Source organism: Lygodium microphyllum, chromosome 26, assembly GCF_053477565.2.
Source record: "Lygodium microphyllum isolate KBCC chromosome 26, Lygodium_microphyllum_v1.1.10, whole genome shotgun sequence".
In the NCBI taxonomy this organism is placed as follows: domain Eukaryota; kingdom Viridiplantae; phylum Streptophyta; class Polypodiopsida; order Schizaeales; family Lygodiaceae; genus Lygodium; species Lygodium microphyllum.
The window spans coordinates 103981924-104001558 of record NC_141160.1 but is presented as its reverse complement, the minus strand read 5'-3'; the positions used below and the strand labels follow the sequence as shown (position 1 = coordinate 104001558).

The 19635-nt window shown below is 37.9% G+C and overlaps 1 protein-coding gene across 1 annotated transcript in view; it reads left to right on the top strand.

Annotated features, from left to right (window-relative positions):
- The first annotated feature begins 13707 nt into the window (after nt 1-13707).
- ARPC4 (binding protein) overlaps nt 13708-19635 on the top strand; it is a 61617-nt gene continuing 55689 nt past the window's right edge. Inside the window, exon 1 of the mRNA XM_087668320.1 lies at nt 13708-13834. Coding sequence (XP_087524446.1) covers nt 13832-13834 — 3 coding nt within the window. The 5' untranslated portion in view covers nt 13708-13831. The remainder of the gene's footprint in view (nt 13835-19635) is intronic.

Genomic DNA, 19635 nt, shown 5'->3' with positions numbered 1-19635 from the left:
GCTAATTATGTGCCTCTTTCTTCCCTTTCTTCCAAGATTCCCACATTCTCCTTTGATGGTGCCAATCTTTCTCTTTCCTCTCTCCTCTGTCTCTTGTGCTGAAATTCTTCTTTTCCCTTTGCTCTTTCTTTTGTGCATAATGGTTGAACCTATGGATGAAGATGATGAAGATGACAAATTTATTCATTATTAATAGAGAAAGAGATTTATGGTTTCTTTTCAGTTTTGAGATTAATGCAAAGCCATACACATAGATTTTGTATGCTTTGTCATCGATTGTGTCTATTTCTGTTTTTGTGGGAGGGCTACTTTCATCCTCTGAAAGGAGTTTGTCACGTAAGGAATCTTTTTCAGCAAGGTTAAAAATGTTGACACCATATATAATCATGAGAACTCTCAAAGATGCAAGGGCTATATATGTTGGATCATGTAGAGAAGTCCAGAGTACCTTTCTTTGCCCATGAATAGTCATTAGACAACTGCCATACCTTACATCTAAATCTCAACTAGAATACCATTTCCTTTCAAACTCACTTTGACCTTCTGCTTTTCGGGCCAATGTTGCAACTTTCCCCCTACTTGCTTGACATTGCCCAAGGTGGAATACAAGAATCAAGCAATGCTTCTCTGACTTTGCCTTGGTCATTTTCTTCATGACTTCTCTCACAATTATTGAATAATACCAACAAATTTATGATTGCTCTGACCATTTTAGAGGCCTTTCTAAGAGCTTCTCATCCTCAATAGTTTGAATTCCAATGTCGGCATGAACATGTGTACCAGTGGGCAAAGTCAATAGTGTTTCATCTAGTTCTTGGAACTCATAACCTTGGATTTTTTTATTGCCCCATATTTTTAAAAGCCTCCATGAGAAATCTCTTAACTACCTTTAAATGCACTATAGCCCTTGGTCGAGAAGAACAAGACTTGGGAATCATTTGATTCATTGTGCACAGACGAAGGCTATGATTGTGTGGGTTCCACCTTGGAATTAGAAGCATTAACTTCTAATGCAGTGGATTGGTCAATCTTATTAGTCAAAGATGATTGTCCATTAGGATCCCTGGACTGATGGTGGGAAGTATTCTTGGTCTTGGAATCTCCATATTTGTTTTTGACAATGCTCTCAAAGGGAGGTTGTCAATCCTTTGACATTTTCTTGGTTGTCCCATGTGGATTCATTTTTTGGGATCGAGCAACTGCTCTAGGCTACTAGAGCTTGGGTGAGAAAGGTTTTTTAATTATTGGGAGGCTCTAGCTATTTTGAAGGACCAACAACAACTAAGGATTATTTCTTGCCAACACTTAAGGGCTCTATCTTCTCCTTCTTTGGATTAGTTGTTTAGCATGAGAAACATCACTAGGAAGTGGCTAGTTTCTTTCTTGCTATTGTTTTGATGACTTCTCAGATACTACTAATTCCTCATGTGAATTAGAAACTATCTCAAGTGTTTTATATTCGAAAATTGTGGATGCTAGTGTTACAAGAGTGAGCTTTTTGTCGATCATTCACTTGTCTATTTTTGGCTCCTCAAGCATCTTGGTCCTGGACTTAGATCTACATTTTGGTCTCTTTCTCTTTTATTTTGATTTTGATGGCACTTGGGCTATGGTCAATGGAGGTGGCTTTGTGGGTGGTTTCAACAACCAAATCCAACAATTTCTTGCATAAAACCCTTGAATATGTAGCAACGCTTTAGGAACCCATCACAATATTGTGCTAACTCTCCACTAACACATGCGAGGATATGCCCTAGATCTCCTCTTTCTTCTAGATGAGATGATCTTTCTAACATCTTGAGAAGGTATTGTAGTATTTCTAATAGCTTTGGACTTTCCTTGAGCTCCAAGAGGAGTCTTACTCACGAGCTCTTTCTACTTGGAGTGTGCCTTGCGCACTTCCTTTAGAACTCTCTATCCATCCTCTCTATGGCTTTGGTCTAATTATAAGATATTATTCTTACTCTTCTCAAGAGAATAGATAAGATAACCTTTACTGAGTGTAGTCGTAATCTGGACATCTGGTAAGCTCAACTCTATTATGCGTGTATCATAATCCACATCGCATTTGGTAGCACACTTGAAAGGTCTTCCAAGCAGGACTTCCTTGCCCATATCTTCTTGGTATAGACGCACATAGAAAATAACGGGTCGGCTCTTAGTCTCTATAGTTAGAAGAATCTTGCATCATCCTAGGAGGGGATAAAGTGATCCTCCATAAGGTTTGATGATTACATTTGTTGAAACTAGTTTAGATTGACCAATCTCAATCCATACATCTTAAGTTAGGATGTTGTAATTGGAACCTTGCATTAGCTCTTCATCTTCTAAATCAATCGTGGTGGCTTTGACCTTTTGGATATTAGGCACAATAGACCTAGTTAGGGTGCTACTAGATGCCTTGCATATTATTTGATTCTTCCATTGTGAGTTTTGAGTTTTATAAGTTTTGATCGCTTCCCTTTCTTCAATGCAAATACAACCTAATAATTATGGCAAAAGTACATCCATAATGGTGTGATACAAATTATTCACATAAGACAAGTTTGAGTTTTAAGTTTTTATATTGTCTTTTTTGTTTTGAATTTTGAGTTTTTTGAGTTTTACTCACTCTTCTATCTTCAATGCTCACACTATCAATCCTCCATAATAGACAGTTGCAACTACAATATATGGATTGTTCAAGTAAAAAGAGTTGAGTTTTGAATTTTGTGTTTTGCATTTTTGTGATGTTTTTACTTCAATGCACACAAACCCAAAAAACATGACAATCATGGTATTCCTTCCATCCACAATCATGTCACATGGTTTGCTTAAGAAAAAAAGTTTGAGTTTTGAGTTTTGAGTTTGCATTTTTATGTTTTTTTTTTAAGTTTTATTATGTTTTTGAGTTTGAGTTTTGTGTTTTTGTCTAGTTAGACAAATTCAATCTTTGCAATCTCAATCCAATGAACTAATTTCTCCCAATTTTGCTTTCCTAAACTAGCTACATGTGTTTTTAAAGTATGCAAGTTGCAAGTGTGGACAATCAATACCTTATCAATCCCATCCACTCAAGTAGACAAGCCTCCTATTCTGCCACACGATAGGAGTATGAGAACCTTGGTGCTTGCACTGTCCTTAGTCCCAACAATGGAATCAAAATGTTGGGCTAAACACACAACAGTTACGACATTGGATGGACTTACATTATTTTAGAAGCTATGAGTCACTTCAGCAAAACAATCTCTCACCTTGTCTCTCAACACTCCAGTCTTAGTAACCATAAATCCTTCTCTCCAAACCAAGAAAGTGAGAATATAAGACTAGCTTTGAGATGTAGTAAACTCACCAACATATCTTCCCACATTGTAATTCAAAAGCTTGAAGGCTCAAAGATATTCCATGACCCAAGAAACACAATCCAATACTGTCACTCCTTCACATCCACCACCAAGTATACCAACAATGAGAGAAGAAGATGAAGGAAAAGAATAAGAGAAATAAAATGGAGAGGAGCTTCACCTCACTGGATCCCTCACTCTCTTGCAATATCACAACCTCATATACAACTCCAAACTCGACTCTCTTACCATGAATGGGAAGAAGAAGAAGATGTAGAGCTTCACTTCACTCGGTCCCTCGCTTAACACACCTCTCATTCTCTCTCTCCCTCACTCTCAACAGGGCTCTAGGTTGATCATTCCTCAAATCATGGTTCATACTTAGCCTAATTACCATGCCTACATAATGCAATGACAAATACATGTGTGGAACCCATACGACAGTTATGGGTGCAACAAATACAAAATGGGAGATAAATACAATGTGTATGAGAGTGAGCCCGGCTCTCAAAAATAATACAAACATGATAATTTGATATCCATGGAGTACAAAATTCTCCAAAATATAATCCACCATCAAATAAATCCAGCACTTTAGCTTTCACTTTGCTTTGATCTTCTTGGACTTTAGCCTTCACAAAATACTATTAATATATACCTAGCCACCCACACAAAGACACCCCAGTGGCCTCTTCCCTACTTCTATAAGGTCATGAAAATGATCAAAATATGCAACAATGAACACATTCACTATCGAAACTCATCATAGTATCTCAAATTTACATAATGCACACACATAATACAATAGTGTAATCATGCCCTTTATGGTTTCATGTGCCAAAGTAGAGCTTCACCATTGGATAATCATAAGGTAAACCATAAAAATGGGTGAATGTAGCACATGCAAAATACTATACTTCCCTCCTAGGATAAAACATAAAGTAGCGGCCACATCCACATTTGTAAAGCATGCTTAGTCTTCCCCCTCTTCTCCAACATCAAGCATTCTCTCTCCTCCTCTCTACTAACAATGAGCAGTATAGTTGATGTAAAATGACATCTATACTATTAGTTAAGGAGAGGTGGGGGGCGGGTGCCACGTGGTAGCCCCCACCTCCCCCACAAAAAAAAAAGAGAATGCAAGGGCGGGTACCACACCCCGGCAAAAATCGCGCCTGCCTCGGCGCGAAGCACCGGGTCAAGTCTAGGCGCGGAGCGCCTAGTTGTTGTATTAGGGGTAACATGCACAAAAGATAAGTTGAATGTTGTATGCTTGAGACTATAGAAATGAGAGCCACACTAACATAATTTGAAGCAAATTAATCATTAGAACAACTACACAAGTGGGTAGAGATCCATGAAAGAGGTTGTTTGAATCAATGAGGAGAAAAAGTACAACCACTTTTTGAGCAAGTTAGCAGGCTCTCTAAAAGGTTTGAATCTAAAGTCTTAGTCAAATAGTAAGTATCATGTGAAATGTTGCCTTGCTTGCATCATTTGTGCATGTGGATGTTCACATAAACTAGAAGCATTAAACAAAACAGTAGTCAAGCATTGGCTTAAATTATTGATGAAATAGTCTTGTCTATGAAGCACTTAAAAAGGAGCTTAAACAATGCTCTAGTTATATGATAAAGAGTTGTACTCCTCACACTCTACCTCTTGTAGCATCTTGCCAAACATCCCAAAGGGCAATGCTCACATGCACAACTTGCATTGTTATTTTTCTCCAAGACTATATGTTGTTAACACCTATATAACATTGAAACCTTTGCTTTATATAGCTATATAGATGTAGATGTTTTATTTTTTGTGTACACATATATGCTGTTAACACCTATAATATTACTACTATATTATTTTCATTGTAGGTTCAAAAAGCCCTGAACCTCTAAAGGCCTTCCCGAACCTACCCCGTTTTCCAAACCTTCCTTTTTCAATCAAAACCCCCTCCCCTCCCTTCTTTCTCATATGTAATCTCTCCTTTTCTCTCCCCCCTCCCTTTTTTTAATTAAAAGCCCCTTCCCTCCCCCCTTCCCCCCCCTCTCTCACCTCCCTTTTCAAAATTAAAACACCCTCCTCTTTTTAATTAAATTATTCCCCCCCTCTCTCTCTCATGTGTAGGGCCTAAGTTCTCTCTCTCTCTCTCTCTCTCTCTCTCTCTCTCTCTCTCTCTCAAATCAAGCTTCTTTTTAAATCAAAGGTCTCCCTCTCTCTCTCTCTCAATTAGATTAAAAATTTTAATTTGAACTTTTTAATCAAATATTTTTAAAAGTTTTTTCAATTTAAAGTTTTTCAAACATAGTTTTTCACACACTTTGAGAAGAAGAAGAAGAAGAAGAAGAAAGAGAAAAAGACGAAGAGGGGGAAAAGAGTAAAGAGAATAGTCTTTTTTAAATTAAACATTTTTCTTCTCCCTCTCCCCCCTCTCTCTCTCATGTGTCGAGCCTAAGTTTTCCCTCTCTCTTTCTCTCTCTCTCTCTCTCTCTCTCTCTCTCTCTCTCTCTCTCTCTCTCTCACTCTCACTCAATTAGATTAAACTTTTTAATTTAAAATTTCTTTTTAATTAAATATTTTTAAAAGTTTTTTCCCCTCTCTCTTACTTATAATCTCTCTCTTTCTTTTTCCCCTCCCCTTTTTAATTAAACTCTTCCCCCCTCCCCCCCTCTCGGTCTCTCATGTGTAGGGCCTAGGTTCTGTGTGTGTGTGTGTGTGTGTTATATTAAACTTTTCTTTTAATTAAATATTTTAAAAGTCTTTTAATTTAATTTTTTTCAAACATAGTTTTTTACACTTTGAGAGAGAGAGAGAGAGAGAGAGAGAGAGAGAGAGAGAAGAATAATGATTTTTAAAAAAGAGAAAAAGACAGAGGGGGGGGAAGAGGAAAGAGAATAGTCTTTTTTAAATTAAACCTTTTTCTTCTCCCCCTCCCCCCTCTCTCCCATGTGTAAGGTCTAGGTTCTCTCTCTCTCTCTCTCTCTGAGTTAGATTAAACTTTTTAATTTAAACTTTTTTAAATTAAATATTTTTAAAATTATTTTTTAATCTAAAGTTTTTTTGACATAGTTTTTCACACACTTTGAGAGGAAGATAGAAGAAGAAGAATAAGGATTAAAAAGAAGAAGAAGAAGAAAGAGACAAAGATGGAAAGAGGGGAAAAAAGAAAAGAGAATTGTCTTTTTTAAATTAAACCTTTTTTATATAGTTTTTGACTTAGAGAGAGAGACAGAGAGGAAATATATAATTAGAAAGAGAGAGAAAATATGGGAGAGAGAGAGAGAGAATGAGAGAGGGGGAACAGAGAGAAAATGAATTATAGAGAGAGGAAATATAAAATTTAAGAGAGTGAGAGAGAGAGAGGAAAATAAAAAAGGAAAAGAGAGGAGAGGGAGGAGAAGACAAGGGGGGGGAGACAAGGAGAAGAAAAGCAAGGAGAGAAGAAAAATAGAGAGAGAAAAGAAGAAGAGAGAGAATTTGAACATAGATAGAAAGAATTTTAGAGAGAGAAAAGTTAAATTTAAAAAAATAAAAAATTTAAAGAGAGAATGAAGAGAGAGAAGAAAAAAAGGAAAAAAGAGAAGAGAGAAGGAAAAGAAAGGAGAGGGGGAGAGAGAGAAGAAGAAGAAGAAGAAAGAGGAAGAGAGATGGGGAAATTTAGAAAAGAGAAATGTATTTTTTAAATTTAAATATTGTTTAAGAGAGGGGGAAGGGAGAGAGAAGAAGGAGAGAGGGAGAGGGAGAGAGAGAAGAAAAAAGAAAAATTAGGAGAAAGGGGAGGAGAAGAAAAGGGGCAGAGAGAGAGGAGAAGAGAGAGAATTATATATAAGGAAAAGATATAATTTACATACTTTAACATAGACTGAGGGGGGGAAGAAAGTGAAAGAAGAAGAAGAAGAAGAGAGAGAGAGAAAGAGGGAACATGGAGAGAGAAAAATAAAATTTAAAAAGAGAGAATAAAAAATAGAGGAGAGTAAGTGAGAAGGAAAAGAGTGGAGAAAGAGAGAGAGAGAGAGAAAAAAAAATTAAAAAGAGAATGAAGAGAGAGAGAGAAGAAGAAGAAGAAAGAAAAAGGAAAAAAGAGGAGAGGGAGAGAAAAGGAAGAGAGAGGAGAGAGGGGAGAATAAAAGGGGGGAGAGAAAGAGAGAGAAGAAAAGCAGGGAGAGAAAAAAAGGAGAGAGACAAAGAGAACCAGGAGATGAGAAAAATAAACTAAAATAGAAGGCAAAGAAAGAGTGAGAGAGAGAGAAAAAATTAGATGTAGGGAATTTGTGGAGAGAGAGAGAGAGAGTAAATAAAAAAATAGAAACATAGAGGGAAAAGAGGAGAGAGAAATATGAGAAATGGGCATCACACGACAACTTCGCTTGTCGCTTTGCGGCCTAGCATTTCGTGCACACAAAGCACGCACGGAACGCTAATTTCCTTTATGTAACTATGTAGATTTAAATGTTTTATTTTTTGTCCACACATAGATTAGTGTTGTTTGTTTGAATAGTAAGACTTGAAGTCGTTTTGGTATAAACCATATGATCATAAATTCAAATGATTCTAGCCATCATGTTAATATAAGACCTCTAAAGGTAGGACTAATAGTTACTGCACATGGTATTAAGTGGCTAGTGATATGGTAATACGTTAAAAAGGAGCTCATGAAAGGCCCACAAAAGTAAGATTCACAAATCTTAACACATACTCTAATGTGCCTCATAAGAAACCAACTATTGCCTTGTAAGGTTGAAGACTAATACACATCCTATATAAAAGGCACATAAGGCCTATCTCTAGAGTTTACAATAGAGCAACAAGGCAAATACCACTCTTTAATAATTAAAGTCTTTTCCTTCAAGTCTTGGCATACAATAATGACATGATGTCATGCCATTGTTCACTACTCATTTCTTTGAAAAATGTTCTCTCTCTCTCTCTCTCTCTCTCTCTCTCTCTCTCTCTCTCTCTCTCTCTCTCTCTCTCTCTCTCTCTCTCTCTCTCATATCATATATTGGGTATGGTCTTATATAGAATAATGTTTTCTAGTGAGATAAATACATGACTATGATTGCTTAATAAAAGCACAATCATATATATTGGGTATGGTCTTATATATTGGGTATGGTCTTGATTTTCTAGTGAGATAAATACATGACTATGATTGCTTAATAAAAGCACAATCTTAACAAACAAAAACTCCAAATAGACAACAAAAGAGATATAGGATCTTATTTTCATTAATAGTCGAGGTCTAACACCTTCAATGATCTTAATGTGTAGAGCTTACTTTGTCTTATTGTTTGCCTATTTTGTCATTGGATGTATTTAATTTATTTTTCATTCACTCAAACTTTTTTCATGTACTTCTTATTTCCACATCTTGAAAGGATTGTAGGTCTTATTTCCATAAAATTCTTATGCATTTCATGTCTCTCTATCCATATGGCAAGACAATATCCAATATTTAGCTCTTCTATTAGTTTCTCTTAGTGAAGAAGGTGGAGATGTTGCACAATTCACTTCACTTTAATTTAATGAAACATTTGTGATGAAAGTTCCATTCTAAAGTTCATTTGTTGTGATGGATTTATTTTGAGTTATCAAAGGGAAGAAGTGGAAAGGCATGGATAGTCCCCACATCTAAAGAAGAGAAAGATTTTACTCTATTCAATGGTAGAGCTTACAATGTGATGTGATGTGTGTGTGTGTGTGTGTGTGTGTGTGTGTGTGTGTGTGTGTGTGTGTGTGAGGGTTATCATCATTGTTACTTGTTGAAAAACAGGTCAAATGATTTATGCAGAGTGAGGAGAGTGGAGAAGCTAGAAAGCTATAAAAGCATGTACTTGGTTCACTTTTCAATGTAATGCTATTGTACTTTTGTTCTTTAGTCAAGAGTCAATGTCAGTATTTATACACACAAGACTGTGGTTATGAGTCCAAGCACTTAACCTTGGAACTTCATTCACTTGTGTGTTTGTCATTGCTCTAGTCTATGTCTCCATGAGGTTGTTCTTTATGTTTCAACCTCCATAGCCGTGCCCAAGATCCATGTTTAACAGGATATTTAGTACACAAGCAAATAACTCAAAGGTAAAATCACTCATGTAGTTTTATAAGTTGGATGTTAAAGATAGTTCGTCTATGACTATACACATCAATAAGTTCAAGAGGCTTAAAACTCAATTTGCAACTCTTAAAAAGAACATTGATGAGGATGAGGCAATAGCAGTGCTACTTGCTAGTGTTAATCATGAACCATATGAGAATCTTGTGTCTACACTAAATAATGTTCCCAATCTCTCACTCAAAGACATTGAGCACTCACTGCTTGATGGAGAAAGCAAATTTAAAAACAAGGATGTAAAAGAAATGAGCTCAAGGAATAACCTCTTGTACACCAAGGGTGCTTATGCAGCAAAAGGACATGGTCGAGGATTCACCACCAACAACAACAAGGACCGAATTATTTGTCATTATTGTGGCAAGACTGGCCATGTAGCCAGTGAATGTTTCCACAAGAAGAGAGCACAACACGTGCAAGATGATCACCACCAAGGTCAGTTTATGAATGAAGAAGAAGAAGAAGATGCTTTCGCCACCATCAAAAACTCTGACAGATTATTCTTAAGAAATTTTAATTGTATCTTTCCCATAGTGGATGTTTTCTTTCCCTTAGTGGATTTTTATTGAAAAAACCCTTGCCAAAAATGTAAAATTTCAAGCTTGACTTGACTAGGCTACCCATGAGCTAGTCTCCCAAGTCATGTCATCATGTGGGGGGGGGGGGAGGCAAAAGCCAGCAAGTGTAGGAATTCATCATTTGAGGGGGGGTGTTGGAAAATAGGTCAAAAGATGTATGCTACAGGATGAGGAGACTTGTATCCCATAAGCATAGTGAGGAGAGTGGAGAAGTTGGAAAGCTATAAAAGCATGTACTTGGTTCACTTTTCAATGCAATGCTATTGTACTTTTGTTCTTTAGACAAGAGTCAATGTCAATATCTATGCACACAAGTCTGTGGTTATGAGTCCAAGCACTTAATCTTGGAACTTCATTCACTTGTGTGCTTGTCATTGCTCTAGTCTATGTCCCCACGAGGTTGTTCTTTGTGTTTAAGCCTCCATAGCCATGTCCAAAATCCATGTTTTCTCACATTACTAACATAGGAATGCAAAAGAGGATCAACTGATGGTCTACATCATGTCATTGCATGTCAAGTCTTTTAAAGATGCTTTACAAATATTTATGCACTTTTTCTTATCTTTAAAAGAGTCTCCCAAATAAAGTGGAAGCAATGCTCAAGCCTCCAAAGAAGTAAGCCACAAATACCTCCTCCAAAGAGTCTCCCAAATAAAGTAGAAGCAATGCTTAAGCCTCTAAAGAGGTAAGCCACAAATACCTCCTCTAAAGAAGTGAATGCATTGACTTAACACAAAAAAATGTCACTACGAGCAAAAATGCTCATGAGCAAGGGAAGGTTGATCATTGTCAAGGTTAAGAAAGTAGACACTTTGGCTTTTTCTCAAAGGTTTCTATCTAGTAAAACTAGACTATTCCCTTTATAGTTTGCTGATCAAGCCAATAGAACCTCCCTTTAAACCTCATGTGTTGAGATTATAACAATATTTTATTGGTGAATTTATTGTTGCAGAAATAGTGATTTTTCCCTAGGAGATTTGGGTAGTTGAGAATGAGAAAAGCACAAATCAAACTTGAATGTTTGGATATGTATGACACTAGCATAAAAACACATTAAAACTAAGAGGGGTTATTTGAGTGATAGAAGATAAATAGTTCAACATAAGTTTGAATTCCCTGAGATGAGAAACATAAATTCTTGGAATAATCAACAAGGTGTTTGGCACATTGAACTACCACTACTTTTAATGGTATTCATTTCATCCATGAGACGTAGGTGAGGCTTGGCTTGCTTTTGGTTGTAAAGTGTGCTCATGTGCTATTCTGAGTGGAACAAAGTATTAGAGGGGAATTTGGCCCAAATTTGGACAATTGTGAAAAAGATCACATAGGTGTCCTAAGATGAACTAAACAACAACAAAAATTTCATGTGGAACACAATGATAAAGGCTCATTTTGAACTTTCATATGAACGAGAGAGAGAGAGAGAGAGAGAGAGAGAGAGAGAGAGAGAGAGAGAGAGAGAGAGAGAGAGAGAGAGAGAGAGAGAGAGAGAGAGAGATGTGTGTGTGCATGTATGCTCGTACATGAGTTTTTTTTGAAAACATTTCATCTAATTAGCTCATAAGTAGAAAGTAAGCACAATGTGTCCCCTTGCTAGAGTTTAGTGCACAAAAAGTGATAGTGAATTGTCACTTGTACTAGTTATACCCAAAAGCACACATCAATTACAACAACATGCTCTTACATGTAATGGTACTAAAACCCAAATAGAGAGGGATATACAGAGTAAGTATAGGAATATCCTCATTTTGACCTTTGATATAATGTCTCTCACTCTTTTAAAAGAAAACAAGATACCATGTGAGCAATAGTAATGCTCATAGAAATTTTTTTCCTCAACCTATAAAAATAAAGACAAGCTCCCAAGAAAATCGATTTTGATATTTAAGATCTATATGAAATGCCGGTTTCATAACCAAAATACTCAAAAAATCTAGTAGTATTTCTAAGGGCATAACAAAATTCCAATAGGTACTAATACACTAAAATGCAATTTTTTGTTAGCATCGAAAAAGAGTTATGATCTAAAAAATGAAAATAGAAGTTGAAGAAGCAAACGTATTCAAAAGTAATGAATGAAATGACTATATGAGAAGACAAAATAGGAGCATCATTATGTAATGATGAATAAACTACCTAAACAATACAATTAGAGGCCTTTACAAGGGGGGCACCAAATTCTTAAAAGCATTGATATCTACCTCACAATTGATCAAATATTACAAGGTAAGTGATTTTAAGAAAATTTGATAAGTACTGATATAGATGATTGGGCTTCATCTTGACATTTTTCTCTCAAAGGCAATTCATTGTGAAGTCACCTAGTTGAGGGCATTTAAAGTATTTATTTAAACGATTGAGCTTCAAGTAACATTTTCATGCAAAGGTAAGACTCCCAATGATAAGGCATCATGAAGCTCTATAGTTGGAGGTTTCTTTAATGCAACATTTTCATACAAAGATAAGGCACTATGGAGTTGCATAGTGGATGGTCTAAACCCATGACCTTTGTAAACTCATACATTATCAACATAAACCCAAAATTTAATGTTAAAAGGATCGTCAACATTGGGAAAAAAGTTGAAGCAGTGAATAACATGTTTCTCAATTTCATAAACTATGATAATTTTAGTTAATATGACAAAAAAACTTGTAGAGAGAAGGAAGTAGAGAATATGAGATAGAAGAGATACACAAGATAAAGACAAAGCTCAATGAATCAAAGTACTATGTATTGATAGAACTTGAGAAGATAAACAAATCTTTGTCTACTCAGAAGCAATCTCCAAGCATTAGATCTCCTGGAGCTCCCTAGTAGACCAAAAACGTATACCAAACATTAGCTTTTTCTTTGCTACTCAAATCACAAATCTAATGGTTTTGTTGGCTCCAAAAGAGGGGGTAAAATCCTGTAGAATCTAGGTTGGATGAACACTCTTATGCGCGCGCGCACACACACCCACACACACGAAAATAACACTGTGTTAAAAGATTAGGCCTATCATGCCTTTGCTTTCTTGTAATGGGGGGGGGGGGCAAAATCGAGAGGAAAAAAATAGCTTAAAATTTTATCTCAAAGAAAAGATGAAAGCAAGGCTTTTAGGTCACACTACAATAGCCTAAGAGCCGTGTATAGACTCGAGCAGGCAACCTTGTCAAGTGAACATCTTGTTGACACATGCAAGTCCAAACTACAAGGTCAGAGAGGAGCGATAAGTAGAATCAATGAGAGAGAAGTGGTGGTCATTTTTTCTGGAAATGGAGTGAGATCTATCAATTGTATGTGGTTTTAATGAATACATAGTAGTTGGCAAGTGTCACAAACTGTCTGTAGTTGGTAGAGTTTCTCCATTTTTAGATGGACTTGATCGGATGGCCTCAAGTCCATGAAATGGGCTGATAGTGGGCCTTCAAGTTCTTGCGAGTGCATAGCATCGCGGTCCGCGGACACATGCATTGAGCTAGCTACTTGGTGGACTTGCTCAAGTCGATCGACTTAGGCCCGGTTCAGACTGTGTGGACGGCCACATAAGTACAGGCTCGTGATGCTGACGTGTTGAAAAGGGATTCGTCAAGATGATTTCCGTGCAAAGATATACATGCCCGACTTCCGCGCAAAGATATACATGCCCGACCTTAATGTACCGGACAAGGCCTTAGGCGTGACCTGACTCTAATATTTCCATCGTGGCCTTATAACTTGTCTGTCGAAACATGCCAAAGCAGCTGCTGGCAATTCTCTTGAGACGCCAGTGTTAGAAGTTTCCGGAAGGGGCGGCTCATGCTTTAGAGTGCCGCTGCAGCATCGCGGCCTTCCCATGGTGAGACCCCTCTCGTGCTCTCAGAGCTTCTGGTTGCTCCGTTCCATTGTTTAAAGCTCCATCATGTGGTTCTTATCGCTCAATGCATCATCCGGAAGGGGAGATCAAGCAAGAAAGGCTCTTGGTCTCCTAAAGTTTCTCTCTAGAAAGAAGGTCTTACTTGCCTTCAGGCTTATGATTATGGCGGAAGAAGTCAGAGTAGTCTGTCTATGCTTGATTTGTTGGTGTTTGCGGTAATAGACTGCCCGCTCGACACCGCTGATAATCCTGCTTCAAGTGAATCAGACCTATTGAAAATCAAAACCACAAGCGTATTTTTTCGAGTCTAAGACATAGATGCGTGGCTCAAAAACGAGAGCAAATTTACTAGTTTTGGTCTGTTAGCGGGATCTCTTAGAACGTACAAGTCTTGCTACAAGTGCATTTGACTTCTGCTATCTGCAGTGAAGAGGGGTCAGTTGTGTGATTCCTTGTCTGAAAAATGGTACAGAGAATTCACTTTATTGCGGTGATTACTATTCCTGTCCGTGGGAGCTTTCCACATCAATGCCAAACTATCAATGAGGACCAAAACAAGCTCAATTGGAGCTTTTCATACTAAAACTAGATCAATAATATGAGTACCGATAACAAAAGGTCCAGGGGACTAGTTTGATATCCCTTTGGGAGTCTAGAAAGCTCCAAATTGTGATGTATGATGACTAATGACAAAGTGATTGTGAGATCTCCACTGCCTCTGATTTTGTTTGTTGTCACTACTCCGTCTCCATTGTGGGGGTTCATCTTGTGATTGTAAGGTTTCTTGGGTTGTGTGCCCTTTGTCTCTTTGATCAACACTTGTTGTGAAAACGGCAGCCTTTTGATAGTTTGAAAGTATCTATTTTTCTTGGGTACATATTGCCATCCCAATTTGAGTTGTGATTGGGTATTCCCTCGTGACTCACTAGATTTTTGATCTTGATTTTTGGTCCTTCTTACCCTTCCCTTTCCTCCCTTTTGAGAAGTGGAAATAAGGGCCCCCTTTGAAGGTGTGAGAGAGGCATTCTTATGAAATTGGTCAAACAATTGTGCGTATTGTAGTAGTAGGTGGTACTTGAACTTATATTAAGTGGGCATAGTAGGTTGTGAGATGAAATAAATATTAAGTGGACTGCAAAGTATGAATGCTAAAGATTGAAATAAATATTTACAATAGGCTGTCAGAGTATCACTAGCTAGAGCTCTCCTTCTTACTTAGATTGAAATCTAAATGTGTATGTGACCTAGCTAGACTAGCTATAAATAGCCCAAAATAAAATAATAAAATATAGCACGTTGGCTTGGCCAATTGCAGTAAACTGCATAAAATAATAATGAACATCAAGAAAATGCTGCAATTGCTGCTTGATTGCCATGTGGCATTTGTCTGCCTTGCTTGGTCTGCCCAAACTGCATAATAAATGCTGGTGATTACTTCAAAACTGTTCGGCGACTTGCTTTGAATCGGTCTTGGGGATGACCAAATCTCTAATACCCGCTCTTAAATCCTACGTGTGGTATTAGGCTTAGGGATTTGGAATGCTAAGGAAGAACGGCCTAAGGAAGTGCTTTGGTAAACAAATCAGCCATATTATACTTTTGTCTTAGAATACTCCACATCTATGGTTTCGTCTAAGAGCTTCTCACGAATATTGTGATCTTGTGTCTCTATGTGCTTCATCCTAGTATGGGAAACGGAATTCCATGCCAAAACTATGCAAATCTCATTGTTGCATAGAAGTGTAGTAGCTCTTGGCTATGAACAACCAAGCTCCTTCAACAACCTTCAAATACTGTCAAGATGAGATCGTCCACATAAAGCACAAATACTGTGTGCTCTCTAGTTGATGTGTGGATGTACAAATTTTGATCAGATGTAGGTCTGTGATACTCTAACCTATCTCAAGGAAACGAGTCTTATCTTCTCATTCCAAGCATGATGAGCCTGTTTGAGGCCACAAAAGGCCTTCTTTAATCTATATATCTTACCATTTGAGGAAGAAAAGCAAGGAGGGTGCTCCACATAGATCTCCTCCTTTAAGTCATTGTTCAAGAATGTAGACTTGACATCCAACTAGTAAATCAACCATCTGCAATGGCTTGCAAGAGCTAATATTGTTTGAATGGTGGCCATATGAGTTGTAGGTACAAAAATATCATGGAAGTCAACACGTAGCCACTATGCAAAACTCTTGGCAACCAGCCATGCCTTGTGCTTGTCAAGCATGCCATCATTGAGATACTTGGCCTACTTGACTCCAATCGCCTTGCAATGAATGGGCGGAGGCATGAGATATTGAGTGCCATTCCATTCAATAGACTCCAACTCTTGCTCCATGGCCTTCCGCCAATGGTTAGATTGTAATGCTTCCTTTACTGATGTTGGCTTTCTATCTTGCATGGCATGGGTCATCAAACCGTAGTTAGTACAAACAAGCTTGGTGGAATGTGCCTAGTTTCTTTGAGATTGCCGCAGGCCATCTTGCCATTACCACTCCTCCGGGAAGCCCCTCAATCCCTACATCATGGAGTGTATCATGAGCCCGATGTGAAGGAAGCAGATACTCCTCTCGCTGCTTTGCCTCTTCCAAATAGAGAAGCAATCTCCTCACTTGTAGATGGAGTCTCAAGAGGCACAGGTTTCACTAGAATTGGCTCAGGTGTCCAACTATCACATGGATCTCCAAGAATAGGGTGCTTCTGACACCCCTCTAAACTGTGAAACTTCACGAACTGCACATCTTGGCTCATATAGACATCTTGTGAGATGGGATCATTTATCTTGTACTTTCGTGACTGAGAGTTGTAGCCAATAAACAACTGTCTCTTGGAAGCTGGCTCGAACTTATTCCTTTGTTTCTTTGGAATGTGAATATAGGCATCACATCCAAACATCTTGAAATAGGAAATAGTTGACTTTAGCCCAAGATACGCCTCAAAAGGAGTTGTATCTATAACAACAGAAGTAGGGGACCGTTTTAGAATATGAACTGTGGTGGCCACTTCTTTGGCCCAAATACACTAAGGTGTTTACCGATGCTCTATCATAGTTTACTGATCACACTCCTATTCTTCCGCTCTCAAATACCATTCTCTTGAGGAGTGTTTGTGTTAATATATTCTTGATGGATCCTTGATTTGTACAAACCGAGATAATTCATTGGTATCTCTCCACCTTTATCAGATCTCACTGTCTTAAGCTTCTTGCCTAAATAGTTTTTCTAAAAAATGAGACAATCCTTAAAATGTGAGAAAACTTTGGATTTTAGTGCAAGAAAATATGTCCATGTCATCTTACTGTAATCATCCATAATCGACATAAAGTAAAGACACTGCTTGAGTGGCTCTTATCCTCATTGGTCTACATAAATTTGTAGAGACAAGTTTCTTGGGCTCCTTTGGTCATCTAGAAGCCGCGTGAAGAAGAAAAGTATGTGGCGTACATGTGGAACGCTGCCATAGAGATTGTTGTGTAAGTTGCCACGAATATGGTGGATCTAGAGTCAACCACTTTGTGATAAAAAAGGGATAAGTATGCATAGATGCATGTTTATAAGAACAAAATACCAATGCATGGGGTAATGTAAAGGGCAATGCAATATGTCATGCCCAAGCAAAATGCTATAGAACAGTGTCACTTGGATAGTGCCCTTGTAGTGGAATTATTCACTTGCTCAATAATCATAGTTATCTTGACGATAGGGATAATGATACAAAGTGCATAAATAATAGTCTTTGAAGCAAAAAGTAATCAAAATCTTGTAAACACTAAGAGAAGAAGCCGTCTCCTCTCACACCGAACTTATCTCAACACACACATGCAAGCAATCCAATGTGACATTTTAGGTGCATTGAAAAATTAATTGAGAAATAAACTTGAGTAAGCTAAGTCAGGCCTAGTGTGAATTAGCTAGAGTAGTTTCCCTACCACAGACCTATAGGTATGCTCATTGAAGAGTTGACCATGGGGATCCTTAGACAGTTTCACAATATGATTAAGAGGCATGGCCATAGGTTTGATCAGTACAATATACCTCAACTAATTGAAGGATGTATTTCTACTGAGATATAAAGATGTGGTAGAGTGGTCAACTGTGGTAAGCATCTTGTGCAAGGAATAGGTAGAATGATGTCAAGTGCGAAGTTGGAGCAAAGATCTCTTTATAGTCAACATGGGTCTCTTTCGAAACCCTTGCACCACGAGGGAAGTCTTGTACTTACCGAAGATTTTGTTAGCTTTTAGTTTAGTCCTAAAGATCCACTTAGTCCCATTGACCTTCATGTGGCTTGAATGATCCACCAAGGTCCAAGTTCCATTCCGGTTGATACTCTCAAGCTTCTTTTTCATGGCCTCTCACCGCTGTTGGGGATGCTTTAGAGCATATTGCCAATTTTTCCGTATAGAAGGTGCTACGTAATTTGACATTAAGATAGATGCAAATGAGACAGTAGATCACTTTTACAAGATATGGTTGACAATAGGTTTGCACTCTACATGTGACCCTTCTTCCCAGAGTCTAGCCTATCTCTATGCATATCATGGAAGGAGTACTCTAGGCCATCATGAATAGAAATTGATAGAAGGATCCTTGAATCTTGCATGGTTTGCTAGTACTAGGGGGGTAATGGGTCCTTGGGAGGGGGCCTTGGAGTTGAAGACTCTACAATGGGTCGAGAGTAAGTAGTAGGCCTAGCTTAGATGGCACTATCTCAGGTAGTGTATGCGTAGATATGCTAGGGTTTGTGCATAGAAAACATAGAATGTAACACGGAATATACGAACACGGCCTATGGGTTGAAGCAAGCACCTAGCGCATGGTCTGATAAGATTGGAGAGTATCTTGTTAACATTGGCTTTAATGCTTTTGATGCTGATCACTCACTTCATGTGAGAAAGGGAGATGCATGTTTGGTTATCATAGTCATCTATGTGGATGACTTGATTATTACATGGGAATATGCATTTTATCAGCTATACCAAGATACATTTTTCCATACATTGCATGCATTAATAACTGCATTTACCTCATGACCAACATTATACGGGGAGCATTTGCATGACCACATTAATACCATGAGTCCCAAACATAGTGATTGTATATATGCATTGCCAAACTTCACAACAGCATTAAATACTGTCGCCTACAGCCGAGACATCCAAATCAATAGTCACCTTGAACCTAGATGCGATCGCCCAACTGTGGAGGGTCTGAATTTGCAATCGCCTCCTCAAAACTCACTCGTGACTAGCTGCAATGGCTGAAAATAGGTTGGCCATGGCTGCTCATAGCTCTCCTACCTTTGCTATAGCAAGAATGATCTCGTTTTTCCTCTTCTTCAGCCTTTTACCAGCCTGTATGGTCAAGTTTGCCAAGTGGCAGCCTTTCCAAATGGTTTTTTCAACATTATCCATCATTAAATATTAGTTTTCAGTCTTTAATTGCTGAAAATTAATCTAGTAATTATTTTGGTGCCCAAAAAAATAATCTAAGTGGCCAATAATTAAATTGGCTAGGCATCTTTCACTCGCGAGTCTCTCTATGCCATCTTTGATCATTAGATCAACGTTAGGTACCATTAAATGCCACATCTCTAGTGTTACCAACTGACACATATGGCCAACAATTGACACTAGATACCACCAAGTACCTGAGTAACATAACTTATAGCAACTTTTGCCTTTGATATCCCGGGATTTTCTCGGGTCCCGGTTTGTAAATTTACTCTAACCCTAGTTGCACCTCACATGTGCAACATTTACTTAATCATGTGATTAAAAATTA